Genomic DNA, 17875 nt, shown 5'->3' with positions numbered 1-17875 from the left:
TGCCTTCAGGGCAGGTTTGGCTGGCTTGAGTTGGGATGGAACCACAGCAACCTGAGCCTGACTGCTTTGTTGAAGCAGCCACTTAAAGAACTGAGCTAAGAGGCAGGCCCCGTGGTAGTTACTTCTTACAAGTGATCGTGTCTCAAATGTTCACTTCTGTGGCGGTTGTTTAGAATGGAAAAGATTGTTATGCGTGAGTTGTTTCTATCGATAAGGTTCCTCTTTTCTAGGGCATTTAAAGTATGATATACATGAATATGGCACTGAGAGAATCCTTGGAAAACCATGGGAAAGGGCTTGAGAGGTGTCGAGATTACTTCAGGAAGCTTATCTGGGCTGCTGCTTGCCTCAGTACTGCTGCCAGTACTTTTGGAGCACCGTTCACATGGTCATAGCCACAGTGGCTTGGAGGTGTAAGAATCTCCTCTTTCCCTAACACGTGGGGTACCTCAGGAGACAGGCGGAATACGTTGTTGCAGTTCAGGCTGGAACTCCGAATCCCTTTTGTCTTGGAGGTATAGGTTGTTGCTCATACTCCGTAGGGCCTGTAGTATATAGACAATAGCATTCCTTCCTGAAGCTTTGTACTCTATCTGAGGAGTTTGAAGCTTCAATCCTAATTGCATAAGAACCTATGACCTCCTAACTTCCAGTTGATGTTTAACCCTCAGGAGAATCAAGTTCAGTATTTGACAAGAAGGTCCTGAGCTCTAAACAATTACTATCATTTCTTTTGAAGTTAATTGGTTCAGTGCAAGTTGAATGTTTGTGATTTATTTTATGCAAGATTTCAGTGTGTAAAGACTTTTATTGCTAAAGTGGTTTTTTGTAGGTTCTCTCATTCATGTTATCTAATGTATTTTTTTTGTTAAGGTATTATAGTTTTCTCTGATCAACATTTTAAATTTCAAGGGGACTTTTGTAAAACAAAGCCAATTAAAATGTATCTCAATTTTCCATATTCAGTTACTACCAGATTTTGCTTTCAATATGTAGTATTGCTTCACCTTAAAATTGGATAATAAACATACATTTGAGAAATTATTATATCTAATCTTTTTGTACAGATTATACAGAGCCTTATATTAATACATGTATATAAATCATATACCTATCAAGCTTCCTGGTTTTTGTTTTTGAAGACCTGGTCTCAGTTTGTAGTACAGGCTGGCCTTGAACTCACTGTGTAACACAGTGATCCTCCTGTCTCAATCCCTCCTGAGTGCTGGTGTTACAGGTGTGCACCACCATGCCCACTAGCTTTTTAAGTCTGTAGTTGAGAATCATCTTGGTGGTTATTGCTTGATACATCTAGTGTTAACTAAAGAGTTAACAGTAAATTTAGATTATTAAGCATTCCCTTGCTTAAATATTATATAACTTAACTGACATACTTCAACTTAGCATAGTTTATATATTTTTAAATTAAAATTAAAATTAATTTAATTTAATGCCAGCGATTGAACTCAGGTCTTTGTGCTTGCCAGGCAGGCCCTGATGCCACTGAGCTATCTCCCTGGCCCAACTAGCTTATATTTTAAAGATAGTTCTATTGAAACAAACAAGGTTGGTTTGCAGTTCCCCTTCCCCACCTTCAAGTTGCTGAATTTAGTTTTGTGCTATAGTTACCAAAGTTTGTAAAGAGAGATTTTAAAATCTGGTAGATATTGAAATCTAGTGGATTTAAAATAAAAGCTCTTGATAACATTTAGAGTTAGTATTTAGTGTTAAGTCTAATTGTCTAATTTTAATTTTAGTGTGTAAGTCCAATGTGTAATTTTTAATGGATCTGACAGAAAAAATACCACCGTATCTTCTAAACTCATTTATTTTAGTTCTCGTTAATTGGTTCAAAAAATATATAACTCAAAAGACAAAAGGCATGGGAATCCAGTTCTGTAGATCTCATCTTTGGTACCCTACAGAAAATGGAATTAAAGAATATGATGTCTGAAGTTTCTACCATTATGTAAATGTATGATTTTTTTTAAAGCTTTATTCTGCAGATTTAGAAATATGAGATTTTTAATAACTATGAAAGAAATTCAGTCACACCTAATGATTAATGAAATGTAGTAGTGTCTTATTGAAGCAGAAATCGTGCTGATGTGCCATAATAAATTATCTATTAGTAAAAAAAGCTTTAGGGTACAGCACTGTACTCAAATTACATCAAGGATCCTTTGCAAGAATTTAATTAAACTAGAAAATTCTGAGTAACTGTATATTCATGGTCCTTATGAAATGCTATAAATGGTGTTACATTTTTCTCTCTGAAGGTTTTTTATTGTGGTGATTTGACGTAAAGAGTATATATGATGATGTATCTGGGAAAATTATGAGTAATCAATATGTATTGTGGTCTGGAGAGGTAAAACTTAGTGTAAAGTCTGTATTAATCTATCTATATTTTTGAGAAAGCTGATTAAATTGTGGCCTTTTCTGAATCCATAAGACATAGAAAATACAAATACTCTCTTGCTTTTATTTTTGATGGTGCCTTGGAAAGGACATCTGAAAGAAACGTCTTCCTGGCACTGTCCTGAGGGAAGGCCGCAATGATCTTTTCTTCCTCCAGATGGCGCACTCTGCCACAGCATGTTCAGCTATGGCTGAGCGGTTAAATAGAATAACTACAGTGTTTACTGATGTTGTATAATCTTCTAGGATTTGTGCAGCACCTATATGGGAAAAAGCCAAACTTCATACTGCGCTGTGTGACTGGCTGTGAGGGGCTAGATTGCCATCTGCTGCTTCTAGGTCCTTGGTTTTCAGCATTGTCTGGTGCTGCTATATACATAATCAGCTGTTTAGAATACATTCAGAAACTAGTGAAGATAGCATGAAAACAGATTAATGTATATGTCTTAAATGCCTAATAAATAATAGATATTGGTTGAATTAATGAATTTGTAGAAAAGGAAACTATAGCACAATGGACCCCTTTCTGTGGATACTGGCTGCTTGAAGAGAAAGCCTAGTGACCTAGGGGCCATTTGGCCTTTTTTTTTTTTTTTTTTTTTCCTGGAACCAGGGATTGAACTCAGGCCTTTGTGCTTCCCAGGGTAACACTTATTCTACTGAGCCATCTCCCTGGCCCCATTTTGGCCTTCTTGTTGAATTTTAAAGTTCACTGATAAATGCAGTGTCCTTGGTAGCACTGCCCAGAACACAGAAGGTACAAGGCATTAAAAATGCTCTCATATAGGAGCAGCCCTGACATTGAGTGTATGTGGGTCATGACTTATAATGTGCGGAGATTTTGAAAAAGGCAAGACTGACCTTTTATACATACAGAACAAAAACGACAAATAGTGCATTCTTTTATTTTTATTTTTATTTTTTCTGTATTTAGGACAGAGTCGACAGGGTCTCCCTATGTAGATCAGAATCCTAGTGATCCTCCTGTTTTCAGCTTCCCAAGTGCTGGGATTACAGGCATGTGCCACCATGCCGGTCTCAGTGCTCCCTGGGGGCGGGGCTGGCATGGCCTGCTGGGGATAGCACCTTTGCCGCTGTGCTCTGCCTTAGGAGGCACTTTGTCTGCTGAGCTATCAGGCTGGCCCAATAGTGCATTCTTCTGAGCAAACAGCTGCTATATGGATAGAGTATGAATGAAACCATCAGCTTGTTTTCTGTCTTCTCTGATGTGAAGAGTCATCTATGTGCAGACTAACACAGGGGGAAGTAAGAGAAATAATAGGAAAAAATTGAAACCCTAGCCTGGGGAGGAGATTGTGCCAGAACCTCTGGCTGCTCTGAGCAAATTCACATCTCAGGGTCAGAATTTCAGGAGATTTGTTAATAGCGTTGCTGAGCTGTAATCTTTGAATAATTATGGCAAATGTGAAAACTTTAGACTGGTGGTATAAAGTTCCAACATTAAAAAGGATATAGCCTTAGATTTTAATAAATTGATGTAATTGCCACAAAAGACTCTAGAGATCACTTTAAACGATTTACAAATATTTACAAAAGAAAAAGATGAGCAATAAAGAAAAATTCATTCTAGATAACCCAGTTCCTACTTTTGATAGGAATACTACATGTACGTGTTAGGAAAATGCCTCAGCTATAATACATATATGGATTTCCATGGTGTATTTGATAGTCATTCTGTCACTCCATCCTTTGGAATACAAGGAAGAATTCTATCAATCCTAATATAGCTACTGTTATTAAATAGCAGAACTTAGTCTTACCGTAAACTCATTGGCACCTTCATGGGAAGTCTCTTAGAGGTGCTGTTTTTCACCCTGTTACACTCAGCAGGTTAACACCTCCTCCTCATTTCTTACTCTCAGCAAGCAACCTTCTTTATTTCACCAAGAAAACAGGAGCACTGAAAAAGAACTTCTTGGTCTTCCACTGACAAATGTTTTAATCTGCCTACATCTCTACTCATGTATTCTGACATCGTTCTTATCCTGTTAGATAATTGTCAGTGTTCTTCTGCTTACATATTTAGGTTCTCCTTATTTTGGCTTTATTGTTTATAGAAATCTCAATCTCTGTCTTGGTCTCTCTCTGTTTTTCTGTCTCTCTGTCTCAGTCTCTGTCTGTCTCTCTGTCTCTCTAATTCTCTTTCTCTCTCTCTCTCTGGTACTGTGAATTGAATTCAAGCTTTAGCACTGAGCTGTACCCCTTTCTTTATTTTTCATTTTGAAGCAGGATCTCACTATGTCTCTTAAGTTGTTCATCTGGGACTCAAATGTGATCTTCCTGCCTTAGCCTCTCAGATTAGTGGGATTATAGGTTTGTGCCACTGTGCTTCTTTTCATTCTAGTTTTTTTTTAAATTAATCTTTGCTCTGTTAGAGTAATAGGTTATATCTCAGCTTACAAACATGTTCTAATGTCAATCTTTAAAAAAAAAATTTCATATCCCAATCCCTCAAGATATTCCCCATTTGTTTGTATGCTTCATGTCAGAACTTTCCAAAAGAGCTTTCTAAGTTGCTTGCGTTCCTTTCTTCATCACTCTCCTAAACCTCTGAGAATTCTTTGACAAGGTTGTCAGGAACTTCGGATAGCTGAATCCAGTGGTCAATTCTCAGTCTTCCTCTCCTCAGTCACTTAGCAATATTTTGTATGATTTTTTTACTCTATTCTGTTACACAGTTTTGGTATTTGGTCCTGGAAATACTGCTCTGATTTTTCTCCCACCTCACTTGCTCTTTCTTCTTTTCCTTCTGTGCTGGTACTCCTCCTATCCTTGCCTCAGTCATGTTTAGCCCATGCAGGGCTCTGTCCTAGACCTATACTCATTCTGTAGGGTTCCACCATTCATTTTGGCATCAGTGGCAACATGTGACTGCTATCAGATGTGTTAGGTAGCAGGGATTATATAACAGTGCCATAATCTCAGCAAGTGCTCTTGGATAGCAATTCTCTGGGTTATTGCATCCACTCTAGACTCTTGGCTTCAAAAAATACACTTACATGCTAAAGATTCCCATATCAGTTTTCCAGTTCCAGCCTTCCTGCTTGAACTCTGGTTTTGTATGTCTGGCTACCTATTTGACCTCCTTTACTTAGTTTTTGTACCAGGGATCGAACTCAAGACCTTGCATTTTCCAGTCAGGCTCTCATGCCTCTGAGCTATCTCCTTGGCCCAATTTTTAATACACCTGAAAACTTAACATAGCTGAAATGGAACTCTGTTTTCTTTCCTAACTTGCTCTTCTGTCATCTTACTGACCAGTAAGCAATAGTGTTCTAACAGGGTGGAAAACCTTATAGTCTTTTTTTTTTCCTGGGGAGTATACATTTTGAGGCAGAAATATTTCCAGGGGCGTACTTCTGTTTCCAAAATACTTCAGCTCCTGAGAGTAAGATTGAGTGACTTTTCTCATTCTATCATTGTAGTCACTCTTGACTTCTTTTTCTCTTGTATTCAATATTATCCAGCACACCAGGCAAACATTATCTCAGTACCTGGAAGTATACACGTTCCAGATGACTTCATGACCTGTTTTTACATTCTGTTCAAGTTTTTGTTGAAAGTTAACCTCTTAAGATCTTCTAAAGTAGCATTACTGTCTCTCTTACACTGCTCTACTTTTTCATAGCACTTAGCACTGCCTGATGTACATATATGTTTTTGTCTTTACCCCAGGAAGGTGATTTTAATTATGCCCTATACTCAGTGCCTGAAATAGTAGCTGAAAAATAGTAAATACTCACTGAACATTTGTTTAATTTGCATGACATACTGATGAAGTTTCTAATGATTTGAAACCAAAAGTTGATGCTCATACGTTAAATCAGGTTTTTATTGTTTTGGATTTTGCTATTATTGTTACTTTGTTCTTATTTTACATTTTCTCAGTCACTGTATGAGAGAAAGTATTCTTCTGAGAAGATGATTTATATTTTTATAAGTATTTGTTATTATACTTTTAATTTTGGGTAAATGTTAAAAATATAAGCATTCTAGGAATATTGTTGGAGCAAGTTTTATTAGGACACTGTAACAGTAGTTGTATTAGAAATGGAAAATTACAGTAATAATGTTGAATTTAAATTTTGGTATTTGTCCCATTTCCTGCCTATTTTATCCTGAAAAACCTATTATGTGGTTTGGGGACTGTTTGCCTAACTGAAAAGAACTTTTTTCCATTTTCACTTTTTTTTTTTTCTTTTCTTTTCTTTGGCTGGCTTAGCCTGCCCTGAGGGTGGGGCTGGCGCATCATGTGGTGCTGGGGATTGAACCACAGTCCTCTGCACCTGCCTAAGCTTGCCTAAGCAGGCGCTTTAGACCACTGAGCTATCTCACTGGCCCCTGAAAAGAACTTGACAGTTCTCTAGATTTGAGCATTAAAAAATAGAAGTCAATTATCAAAAATCTTATGATTCAAAATAAACTTCCATAAATATAATAAGGAAATATTTTTTCATGTTTTTGTCCTGGTAAAAACTACAGAGAAAAGAAAACAGTAACTAAAGAGAAACATTGTGTTGCTATTCCAGAAGTAGAAACTTTTCTTTAGTATTCTGTAAATAGTTTTCATTGTATTGTACACAGAAGATCAATTCATTAGAGAATTCAAGAATGGGAAATTTGGTGCTAATTAATTATTGTTTTATTTTAGTCTTTTGAGTTCTCAAATACCTTTGGCCATGTTTTAGTCTCTTTCCTTGTTGTTGAGATACAATACTCCACATCCACAATTTAAAGAAGGAAAGGTTTATTTGGTTTACATTTTAATCCATAGTTAGATGGATCCAAAGCAGAAAGGCATGGCAGAGAAGAGCTGAGGAGAGCTGCTCACAGGATGGTGATAGGGGAGTGGAGAGAGAAAAGGAAGACCTTGGAAGGGAGATAAACCTTTCCAGGCCATGATAGCAGTGACCTGCCTCTTCAAACCAGGTCCTAACTCCTGATTGCAAGCCCCATAATCCAGTCACCTTCCCAATACTCTTGGGGGGTTACCTGTAAGTAAACCATAACACCTCAATAGGGGAATAATAATTTGACTGTCCATTTCCTCCCTGTTTTATCCTGAAAAACCTACCACATAATAGGTTTTTCAGGATAACACAGGCAGGAACTTTGAAGTGAACACTTTTTTTTTTTTTTTTTGAATGTATGGAAATGGTATTCTACCACCTCCTAGAATCAATGTTAAGAGGACTGATGCTGGCATGTTTTTCTCTTGTATTCAATATCCAGTCACCAGACAAGCATTATCTCAGTACCAGCAAGCATACACTTTCTAGATGCCTGGAAAGGCATGGCAGAGAAGAGCTGAGGAGAGCTGAGGAGAGCTCAGCTCAGTATGTAGATGGTATGTAGAATACCATCTACATACTTTCAAAAATCATTCTGTGACTCGCCTAGAATGTGTAAATTCAGAGTTGGGTGAAGAAAGGTTAGACAGCCATGATTATGTTCAAAGCATTATGGTCCTAGACACTCTATCTTCATTTCTTTCTTTTCTTTCTTTATTCAATGTATTTAGTACAGGGGCTACAGGGTCTCACTACATAGATCAGACTCATAGTGATCCTCCTGTTTTCAGCCTCTCAAGTGCTGGGATTACAGGCGTACACCACCATGCCCAGTCTCAACTGTCTCAGTGTGCCCCAGGGGCAGGGCCAGCCCTGGCCAATGTGCTCTGCCTAAGCAGGCGCTTTAGTCCTCTGAGTTGTCTGGCCAGCCCTCTGTCTTCATTTCTTGAAGCTATGCATGTTTATAGTTTTTGAGGTTACAAAAATACTGGTGGTAGTTTCATACATCACACAAAAAGGTTGGCCACTGATTTTTATGTCAGAATTTTGTTAAAACTGTTTTTGGTTCACTATTGCCATTAATATGCTTGTGTCTTTTTTCAGTAGGTGAAGCTTTCTTCTGCTTTATGAACCCAAATTATAAAGACTAAATGTTCCAGAAGTGTTGAAAGACTGGTAAGTATCCAATATAATAAATATTAGCAGCCAGGGCACTTGATTCTTGAAACTGTATAGTTAGTAGAATTAATTAATTACCACAATAAAAACAACTAAACTTTTCCTTGGTAGAAATGGGCATACAGATTGTGATTTATTCATACTGTGACACATTGAAGGAGGGTTTAAAGAAATGAACACAACCTGACAAGGAAAAGTAAGTTATAAGTACACAGAGTATCCTTAATATATAACTTTTAAGTAGTTGAAACACTATTGAACATTTTTATAACTATAAACATGCCCCAAAATACAAGGGTATATCATATAGTGATAAATAAATTATAAAGAAATATGGGTTTAGATTTTCTGTGACCAAGATTTGATTTCTTTGTGCTCACATGCGTGGGAACATGGATTGACCTGAACATACTGTAATGCTGATACTTGCTGGAGTGGTTGCTAGATATAAACTCAGGCTGCATATTTTTTTAACTTTTCTAAGTATGTGGAATATTAGAAAATTTTAAAGAAAATACAATGCTTAACCTTTCATTTGGGATTCAGAATGGCCGAAAAGCATTCAGTTAAATCCAATGTTCCTTTTAGGAAGAAGTGAACATTTAATGTACAAAGCTTAAGTGTACCCTATCACGCTTACTGTGTTGTTAATGTTAACTAATGTAGTCTGAGAGAAGAATGGGAATTTTTATGAATGATGTGCAGAAGGATTCAGAATTTTTATAAATTATAGATGATAGGGATTTATTGTACAAAATGGTGACTGTAGTAATGATATATTTTTGAAAAATTTAGAAAGAGTAGATGTTAAGTGTTCTAACCATAACAACAATATGAAGTAGTATAATTGTTAATTGGCTAGTTTTCCCCATAACAATACACAGTTTGCCAAAAAATGCATACATACTTCAACAATTCGCCATACTAATAATTGTCTAGAAACTAATGGCCACTTCTTTAACTCTTATAATTGTAAAGGCCAGAAGTAACTTGTATCAATTTCATGATATCTTAATAATTATAGTATTAAAATATTTATACAAGTTTTTCTCTGATATGTACATCTTTTGCCAGACTATACTTCAAAACATCATGTTGTATGTAATTTGTTAATTTAAAAAGTTACAAAAATAGAGAAGAGTAGGACAGCTCATGTGAAAAATTTTTCAAAATGTCTAAATGAAACAAAGCAGACAATAGTCATGTGTGTGTTTGCCCATCTTCCTTTTCTTATAAAGTCACGAATCCCATCATGGGAACCCTTTGCTTCTGGTTTCATCTAACCCTGGTTACTTCTCAAAGATCCCCACCTTCAAATACAGTTAACATATGAACAGTTGACATATAAAATTAAGTTTCAAACGCACGGATGTTGGAAGACATGTCAAACCATAGCCATCTCATTTATATTAATTTCTAGCCTGTAGGCTTTAATTATCACCATACTTTTAAAGCTTTTTACATTTTAATATTTTAAAATTGCAATAGTGTCTTATAAGCACGGTCAGAGGCTATGATATTGTTGACCTTAAATGCTCCTGAAAGAACTGGGTAATAACCAACCATTCAAGTTGTCAATACTTTGACTGAGTTCTCTGTGTGTATTAGTACTATACCTATTGAGTTTTTTTTTTGGAACCGGGGATTGAACTCAGGCCCTTGCACTTGCCAGGGAAGCTCTTATTCCACTGAGCCATCTCCCCGGCCCTACCTATTGAGTTTTAAATGTTCTTTTGGTTCCTTTCTGAAACACTGAGGATCAAGAAAGTAGCAATGTTAAAATTTTCAGAAGTGTTAACACTTTAGAAGAAAATCCTAGTAATAGTAATGCAGCAGCACTTAAGAAATGCTGCATCATAGATGGTGAAGCTGTGAATGTTTATAGTTTTTAAGATTTTCTTTTTCAGTGATACATTTAGTAAATATGTATCCTAAAATCAATGACAAGGTAGCTATTGTGTGTAAATAAAGTTAGGTAAATGTTGTATGTTACGGGTCAGTGCTGAAACAAACGACAAGAAAACCTGATGAATGTAGCTTCAGAGGTCTCACTGAGATTAGTTTCTCTCCAAGTGAGCCCAGAGCCTCAGGCATCTCACATTTATTGAGGGATAAAGGCAGACTAAGGAATGTGCATAATTACCTAAGTGAATACAAACTACTATCTCTATTAACTTCCACCTTTTGCTTAACACTAGGCTCACCCAAATGCTAGCCGATAACATCTCAAGCAAGGGATCAAAGGACAGGGCGCCTGCCGGAGAAGCTGTTATCTGCTGCCTTGGGTCTCAGCTTGCCGGGAATTTGCAAACAGACAGCAACCCTCCTCGGGCTCAGTCCAGTGTTCCCTGCTTTCTTGGGACATCAGGCTTTTGTCTCAAATCTATATCTCTACAGATAAATATGGACTGAATGTGAACTAGGTAATTAGTTTATTGAATAATTTTACTTCATGAAAATTTATAGGGAACCAGCATTATGTAAATAGAGATTATTGGTGGATTTTGAAATGAGTGACTGGGGCCAGTGAGATAGATCAGTGGTCTAAAGCGCCTGCTTAGGCAAGCTTAGGCAGGCGCTGAGGACCACAGTTCAATCCCTGGCACCACATGCTGTGCCAGCCCTACCCTCAGGGTGGGCTGAGGTGGACAAAAAAAAAAAAATGAGTGATGTACATTTTAAATACTTTTTGCCGGTATTCAATATCAAAATAATATTTTTGAGAAATTAGTCTAGGAAATATATATCTAGGGCAATACTGGTGAACCTGTGGCACACACGTTTTTCTTTTAAGACAAAAGACGTTAAGTATCAGTTATTTTTTTCTGAGCTAAAACCTAATATTTAGGTTTAATTGCAGTGTTGGCACTTAGTGGATTTTGGGTTGCAGTGTGGGGATTCATCTCTAATAGTTTCGCCATCACTGATGTAAGCAATATATTCTATATATCTTGGGTGAGGGAAATAAATAGCTTAGTGGTATGTCTGCCTTGCAGGCTCAGAGTCCTGAGTTCAATCTCCATTACCAAAAGAAAACTTGAAATATACCCTATATATCTTGCTTTTGGGTAATATCTTTATATAAACCATGTCCTATACAGTGGTACCTTAATTCTTTCCACAAGGCTTAACTGGATAAGAACTGAGTCAAATTTGGTTTGCAAGCAGAATCGTGGAATTAAGTTTGTGAACTGAGGTACTATTATATATATCCTAGATATATATTTCCTAGAATTCTCGAAGGAATCTAGAAGTTATATGTACTATTAGGTTCTAGAATGAGAAGGAATCAGTGTAGTAGAGGGATTTCTCTGACCTCTCACTTTCGTGTTTAATTTGTTTCTCTTTGTATATTGTTGGTGTCTTTTTACCAGTTGGCTTCTTTTGAGCCTCACCTATATCATAATGACCACCAGAGGCACTTTTGTATATGACCTTTGATTATATAACTGTGTCCCTTTAATTCGAATGAGGGGGGTGGAAGAGAGGGGAGAAAAGGGAGAGAGAGAGACAGAGAAAGAGACACACACACAGAGACACATACACACACACACACACACACACACACACACACACACACAGAGGCATATGCAGAGAGAGAAAAAAAAAACATAATTAAACCTAAGTGGCCAATTCCTCTTTGCAAGCTGCACTGTACATTTTTATCCAACATGTATGTTGGCTGCTCTTGAATCAGGCAGGTGTGCTTTTGTTGATTACAGGCCAGAGCTTAGCCCTGCCTCTTTGTAATAGGTATAGTCATATGGCCCACTGTTCTCTCAGCCAGAACAGTAGTGCAAGCTTTCTCCTAAAGCTGGCGAAGGGCAACTAGGCAATATAGATCTTACATCATTTAATATATCTAAGTTAAAAATCTTTTAAAGGTTATTGGATGTCTCAAAACTACTTTTAGTCTTAAAATAAAACTCTGCATATTTTGTTTTTCATGATTTTTCAGGTTTGAATATTTATACATTGTTTTCTATATTTGTATCTATGTTTTCAGCTCTTGTCTGACTGCTTTGCTAATTTATTTTCCTTAGTCTTAAATTCCCTTTATTTAATTTAAATATGTAGTAAGAAGTGAATTGGCAGAACTTTAGCTGCCAGACACTTACTAGTGTCTTTTCTGTAAGTATCTTCATTTACCTCTTCCTAGCTGTGCTCAGGCATTTCAAACTTGCAACTTGTTTTTGCCATTCAGGAATTATTTAGCGAGTATGAAGTAGGATAGAACTATACCTGACGATATTATAGGGTTTGAGACCAATAGTCAGTAATTTTAAGTCAATCTTCAGTTAAAAATAAGCAACATAAAACATAGTTTAAAAGTATGTTTCTTTTCATCTTTCTAATATATATATATATATTTTTTAATGTTTGTTATAGCTCGGTCATGAGCACTGACAGTAACTTATTGGCACGTGAATTTCTGACTGATGTTAACCGGCTCTGCAATGCAGTGGTCCAGAAGGTGGAGGCCAGGGAGGAAGAAGAGGAGGAGACACACATGGCAACTCTTGGGCAGTACCTTGTCCATGGACGAGGATTTCTGTTACTTACCAAGCTTAATTCCATCATTGACCAGGTAACATTTTCATTGCAACTTTCCATTAACATATTATGGTTGATTATAGATTGATCATTTCCATGTTATTTAGGTTTTAAGAGACTCTGAGGTGAAGTCCTTTTTTTTACATTGTTTTTTTTTTTTTTTTTTTTTTTGTAACAGAACTGGGGATTCAACTCAAGCCCTTGCGCTTGCCAGGCAAGCACTTATTCTACTGAGCCCCAACCCCTTTTTTACATTATTCTAACAACAAAAAAGACTCATTCATGAACATATTATTTGGATTGTAAATTTTTTAAATGTCTAGAATATCTTAAAATTATAAATAGCCTTCTAAAGTCATTTTACACTTTTTATTTTAATATCAGTAAGATTACTATGACTATTAATGATATAATTCAAAAGCATATGAGTTTACATTTTCCATAAAGAGTGAATGTATTTTTTTAAGGTTAGTATGAATTATATTTAGGGACTTTGCTAATTCTAGAATAAAAGTAGAGATTCTTCATATGTAAATTAGTAATTGCTGGGTCTTTTAGATTATATACATCTAATTTTTTAATATACTTTTAGATTTTGCTATTTCTTTATTATAGAAATAACAATTTGAAAGCTAATTGGAGGCCTGGAGTTATAGCTCAGTAGCATAGTGACGGTATAGCATGCAAAAGGTCCTGAGTTTGATTTGTAGTATAAAAAAAAAAAGCTAGTTGGAACTAGAGTTGTTTTTTTTAATCTAACAATTTTTGTAGAAATAACTCAGACAAACTTGAAGCTATGACTAAGTAAGTTTTCTTTGCTATCAATGAATTTTACTGATTATATATGATTACATATGGAGATAAAATTAAACAATGTCTGTTTTTACTATAAACTAAGCAATACATCAAATATCAGTAAAGAAGCATTTGCTTACTGTGGTATGTATTTGTCATGGAATTTTCAAGAATACTTGAAAGTTTTAGGTATTTGTATTCTTTTTTCATAAATGTGATATTTCAAGTATGTATATTTGTATGATTTTTCTATAAATTTTGAAATCAGAAAAAAAAATTGACCTGTGCATAGTTTTTTGTTTTAAATTTTTAGTGCTATGCATACTCTGCTCTGTTCATTTTCTTATCACATATTAAAAAATTCAACACTGAACATCAGAAATATAAAATACCCAGGAATAAATCTAATAAAGTATGTGCAATACTTCTATGTGGAATTGTATAAAACATTTTTGAGAAAAACTGAAGGAGACCCAAATAAATAGAGAACTATAATTTCATATATTGAAAGAGTCATAATTGTAGAAATGTTTTCTTACAATTGATATGTGGATTCCAGTGTAATCCCTATCAAAATCTCAGTAGTTTTTAAAAAATAACCTTATCAGGGCTGGTGGGATGGCTCAGTGGTCTAAAGCACCTGCTTAGAACAAGCTTAGCAAAGCACAGGGACCACGGTTCAATCCCCCAGCACCACATGCCAGCCAGCCCCGCCCCCTGGTGGGCTGAGCTGGCCACACACACACACACACACACAAAATAAATAAATAAATAAATAATAATAATAAAAATAAATAAAATAAATTAAAAAATAACCTTATCAGTCTAGGAATATAGCTAGTAATAAAACATATGACTAGCATGTGTGAGGTTGTGGGTTTGATCCCTAGCACTTCAAAACAATACCCAACCAAACACCAAAACAAACAGCATTATTAATTTGTAATTCAAGGAACTGGGGAGATGGCTCAGTAGAATCAGCACTTTCCTGGCAAGCACAAGGATCTGAGTTCAATCCCCAGTTCTACCAAAAAAAAAAAAAAAAGAAAGATGTAATTCATATATATTTCATGTGTACAATTCAACAGCTTGTAGTATAGTTAGCATTATGTACACCCATCCCAACAGCCAATTTTAGAATTCTTTTCATCACCTCTAAAAGAAACTCCATACCCTTTCATTATCACTCTTCTCTTCCATCCTCCTTCCCTAGCTGTAGTAACTACTAATCTGCTCTCTGTCTCTACAGATTTGGTTTTCTTTTCTAAGCCATGATGTGTCATTATATTACTAAGTGATCCAAATCTGTTGAAGCATTAATAACAGTAGTGATTTTTCTTATGGTAGTATTTTGTGAGTCTTTAGTATTAGCTATTTTAAGGAAATAATGGGCTGAGGAGATAGCTTGGCAGCATAAGCACTGGCCTGGCAAACTTAAGGTCCTGAGTTTGATCCCTTGTCCTGAGCTGGCCCCAGAACCCTAGGGCACCATGCCACCCTGGAACCAGGCGTGGTGGTACATGCCTGTAATCTCAGCACTGGGGAGGCTGAGACAGTTCAAGCTGCATAGTGAGACCCTGTCCCCCCAAAATAAAATAAAATAGGGCTTTCATACATTGTAGGTCTACATTTATAAGCTCACAGCTCAATAAAATTTAACAGATATTTTATTTTATTTTATTTATTTTTTTGTGGAACCAGGGATTGAACTCAGGCCCTTGCGCTTGCCGGGGAAGCGCTTATTCCACTGAGTCATCCCCCCGACTCCATTATTTTATTTGGTTTTTGTTTTGTTTTGTTTGCGGAACTGGGGATTGAACTCAGGTCCTTGTGCTTGCCAGGGAAGCGCTTATTACACTGAGCCATCTCTGATCTCTCCATTATTTTAGATGAAATAAAATAAATATGACTTATTAGCTTCTGATTTTTTCATTTAGGAAATGGAGAATGATCATTGTCTCTGAGGAGAATTTATTGAACAAGACTTAATCATTTAAGATGGAATCAAGGCATGATACATAAGGCTGTACATTCTTGGAGCAACTTTGGCTTTTGTATCTATTCTCAGAAGTAGGACTTTTGGGGGCACTCTAAGGCACTTAAGCACTTAGCTTTTGGCCCTTCCATTGCAGTACTTAGGCTTTATATTCTACCTTTCTTTCTTTTATTTTTTTTTGTAAATACCTATGGGAACATATATTTACAAATTAGAAACAGAGATTAACAACCATAATAAAGTAATAGAGCAGTTATCACAATACATTGTAATAACACCTGTTTAAACACGAGTTAATCATGTATCTTGAGGTCCTAGGAAAACAAGAACAGTTGCTAAAATTAGAGCAGAAATTAACAAAATTTGGCCTAAAAATCAGTGAACCATATAACTGATTCTTTGAAAGTGTAAGCACAATAGATAAATCCTTAGATAATCTTGTCAGAAGAAGGAAAGAATAGATCCATATCAATGTACTTAGAAACAAAAAAGGCAAAGTCAGGACAGACACTATCAAAACCCAGAAGATTATTAGTAGCTGCATCCCAATACTATACTACAATAAATTGGAGAATCTAGAAGAAATGGATAGATTCCTAGATTCATATGAATTGCCAAAAATCAACCAAGAAAATATAAAAACCCTGAATAATCCTGAATTAATAAGCAATGAATTTGAGGCAATAATAAAAACCTTATGAAGAAATATACAGGACTTAATGGATTCACCACTTAATACTACAAGAACGTCAGCAAAGATGTGATGATATTCGTCTTCAAGCTTTTTAATGAAATTGAAAGGGAAGGGGAAGGAATACTGTTAAATTTATTCTTGAAATACAGCAGTACTTTGATTTAAAAGCCAGACAAGAACTCGACTAGAAAAGAAAACTGCAAGCCAGTATCTTTAATGAACATAGATGTTTAGAAATCCTTAACAAAATACTGGCAAACATAATTTAGCAAATCATCAAAAGATCATACCCCAGTGTAAATGAATGATTAAGAATGATTCCTTCTTACTTCAAAAAGAATGACTATCATAAAGAAATCAACCAATAACAATTGCTTGTGGGGCTGCAGGGGAAAAGGAACTGTTTTTCACTGTTAGTGGGAGTGTGTACTAGTGCAACCACTGTGGAAATCAGTGTGGAGATCCCTTAAAAATCTAGGATTAGAAAAAAAAACAAACTAGGATTAGAGGTTCCATTCAAACCAACTATTCTCTTTCTGAGTGTCTTCCCAGAATAATTAAAAACATAATACCACAGCGATATGTGTGCACTTGTGTTTATAGCAGAACAATTTGTCATACATAGCTAAATCTTGGAAACAACTCAAATGCCCATCAACTGAGGAATGGATAAAAAAGTTTTTTTTTAATATAGTGGAGTACTACTCAACTATAAAGAATAAACTAGAATTTTTGATAGATAAATGGATGCAACTTGAGACCATAGTCATAAGAGAAATAAGTTAGATCCACATGTGTAAATATCACATTGTCTCACTAGTTAGAGAAGCCGAATAAGTGATTAAGATGCAAAATGTGTAATAGGTATTGTTTAAAAGAAAAGAGAAACTAATGGAAAAAGGGGAAAGGAAGAGAAATATAATAGATATATAGCTAGTTTCTCTTAGTTAATTGAAAAGAAAGATTTATGCTAATAATGACATAGTGTCTTGACATTATTTTATGCCTATATATTATATTCTGAGTAACTACTATGAAGATAACAATGTACAATGTATTAATTATCATTACTTTTCTATTATCCTAATTTGAAACTCTGTTTTACTATATTTCTAATTTTTTTCTTCTTTAAAAAAGAAATATTGTTTGGACAGCATTTCATGCCTATATCTTATACTCTGAATAACTACCATGTAGACAACAATAGGGAATGTGTTCATTATTGTTACTGTTCTACGAGCTTATTTTGAAACTCTGTTTTATTGCTATTTTTACTTTTTTTTTCTCTTAAAAAAAATCATATACCATGGTCAAGTAGATTTCATTCCAGGAATACAAAAGTGTTTCAACATATGGAAATCAGTTAATGTACTGTATCTCCTAAACAGAAGAAGGACAAAAATCACATTATCATCTCAATTGATA

The 17875-nt window shown here is 35.5% G+C and overlaps 1 protein-coding gene across 1 annotated transcript in view; it reads left to right on the top strand.

Annotated features, from left to right (window-relative positions):
• Lyst (lysosomal trafficking regulator) overlaps positions 1-17875 on the top strand; it is a 289805-nt gene that overhangs the window by 31546 nt on the left and 240384 nt on the right. Inside the window, exons 2-3 of the mRNA XM_023700860.1 lie at positions 8337-8408; positions 12801-12999. Of these exons, the coding sequence (XP_023556628.1) occupies positions 12808-12999 (192 nt within the window). The 5' untranslated portion in view covers positions 8337-8408; positions 12801-12807. The remainder of the gene's footprint in view (positions 1-8336; positions 8409-12800; positions 13000-17875) is intronic.

Source organism: Octodon degus, unplaced genomic scaffold (assembly GCF_000260255.1).
Source record: "Octodon degus isolate 3935 unplaced genomic scaffold, OctDeg1.0 scaffold00127, whole genome shotgun sequence".
NCBI classification, from domain to species: Eukaryota; Metazoa; Chordata; class Mammalia; order Rodentia; family Octodontidae; genus Octodon; species Octodon degus.
The sequence above is the reverse complement of the archived record's forward strand: the minus strand, read 5'-3'. Positions and strand labels throughout refer to the sequence as shown.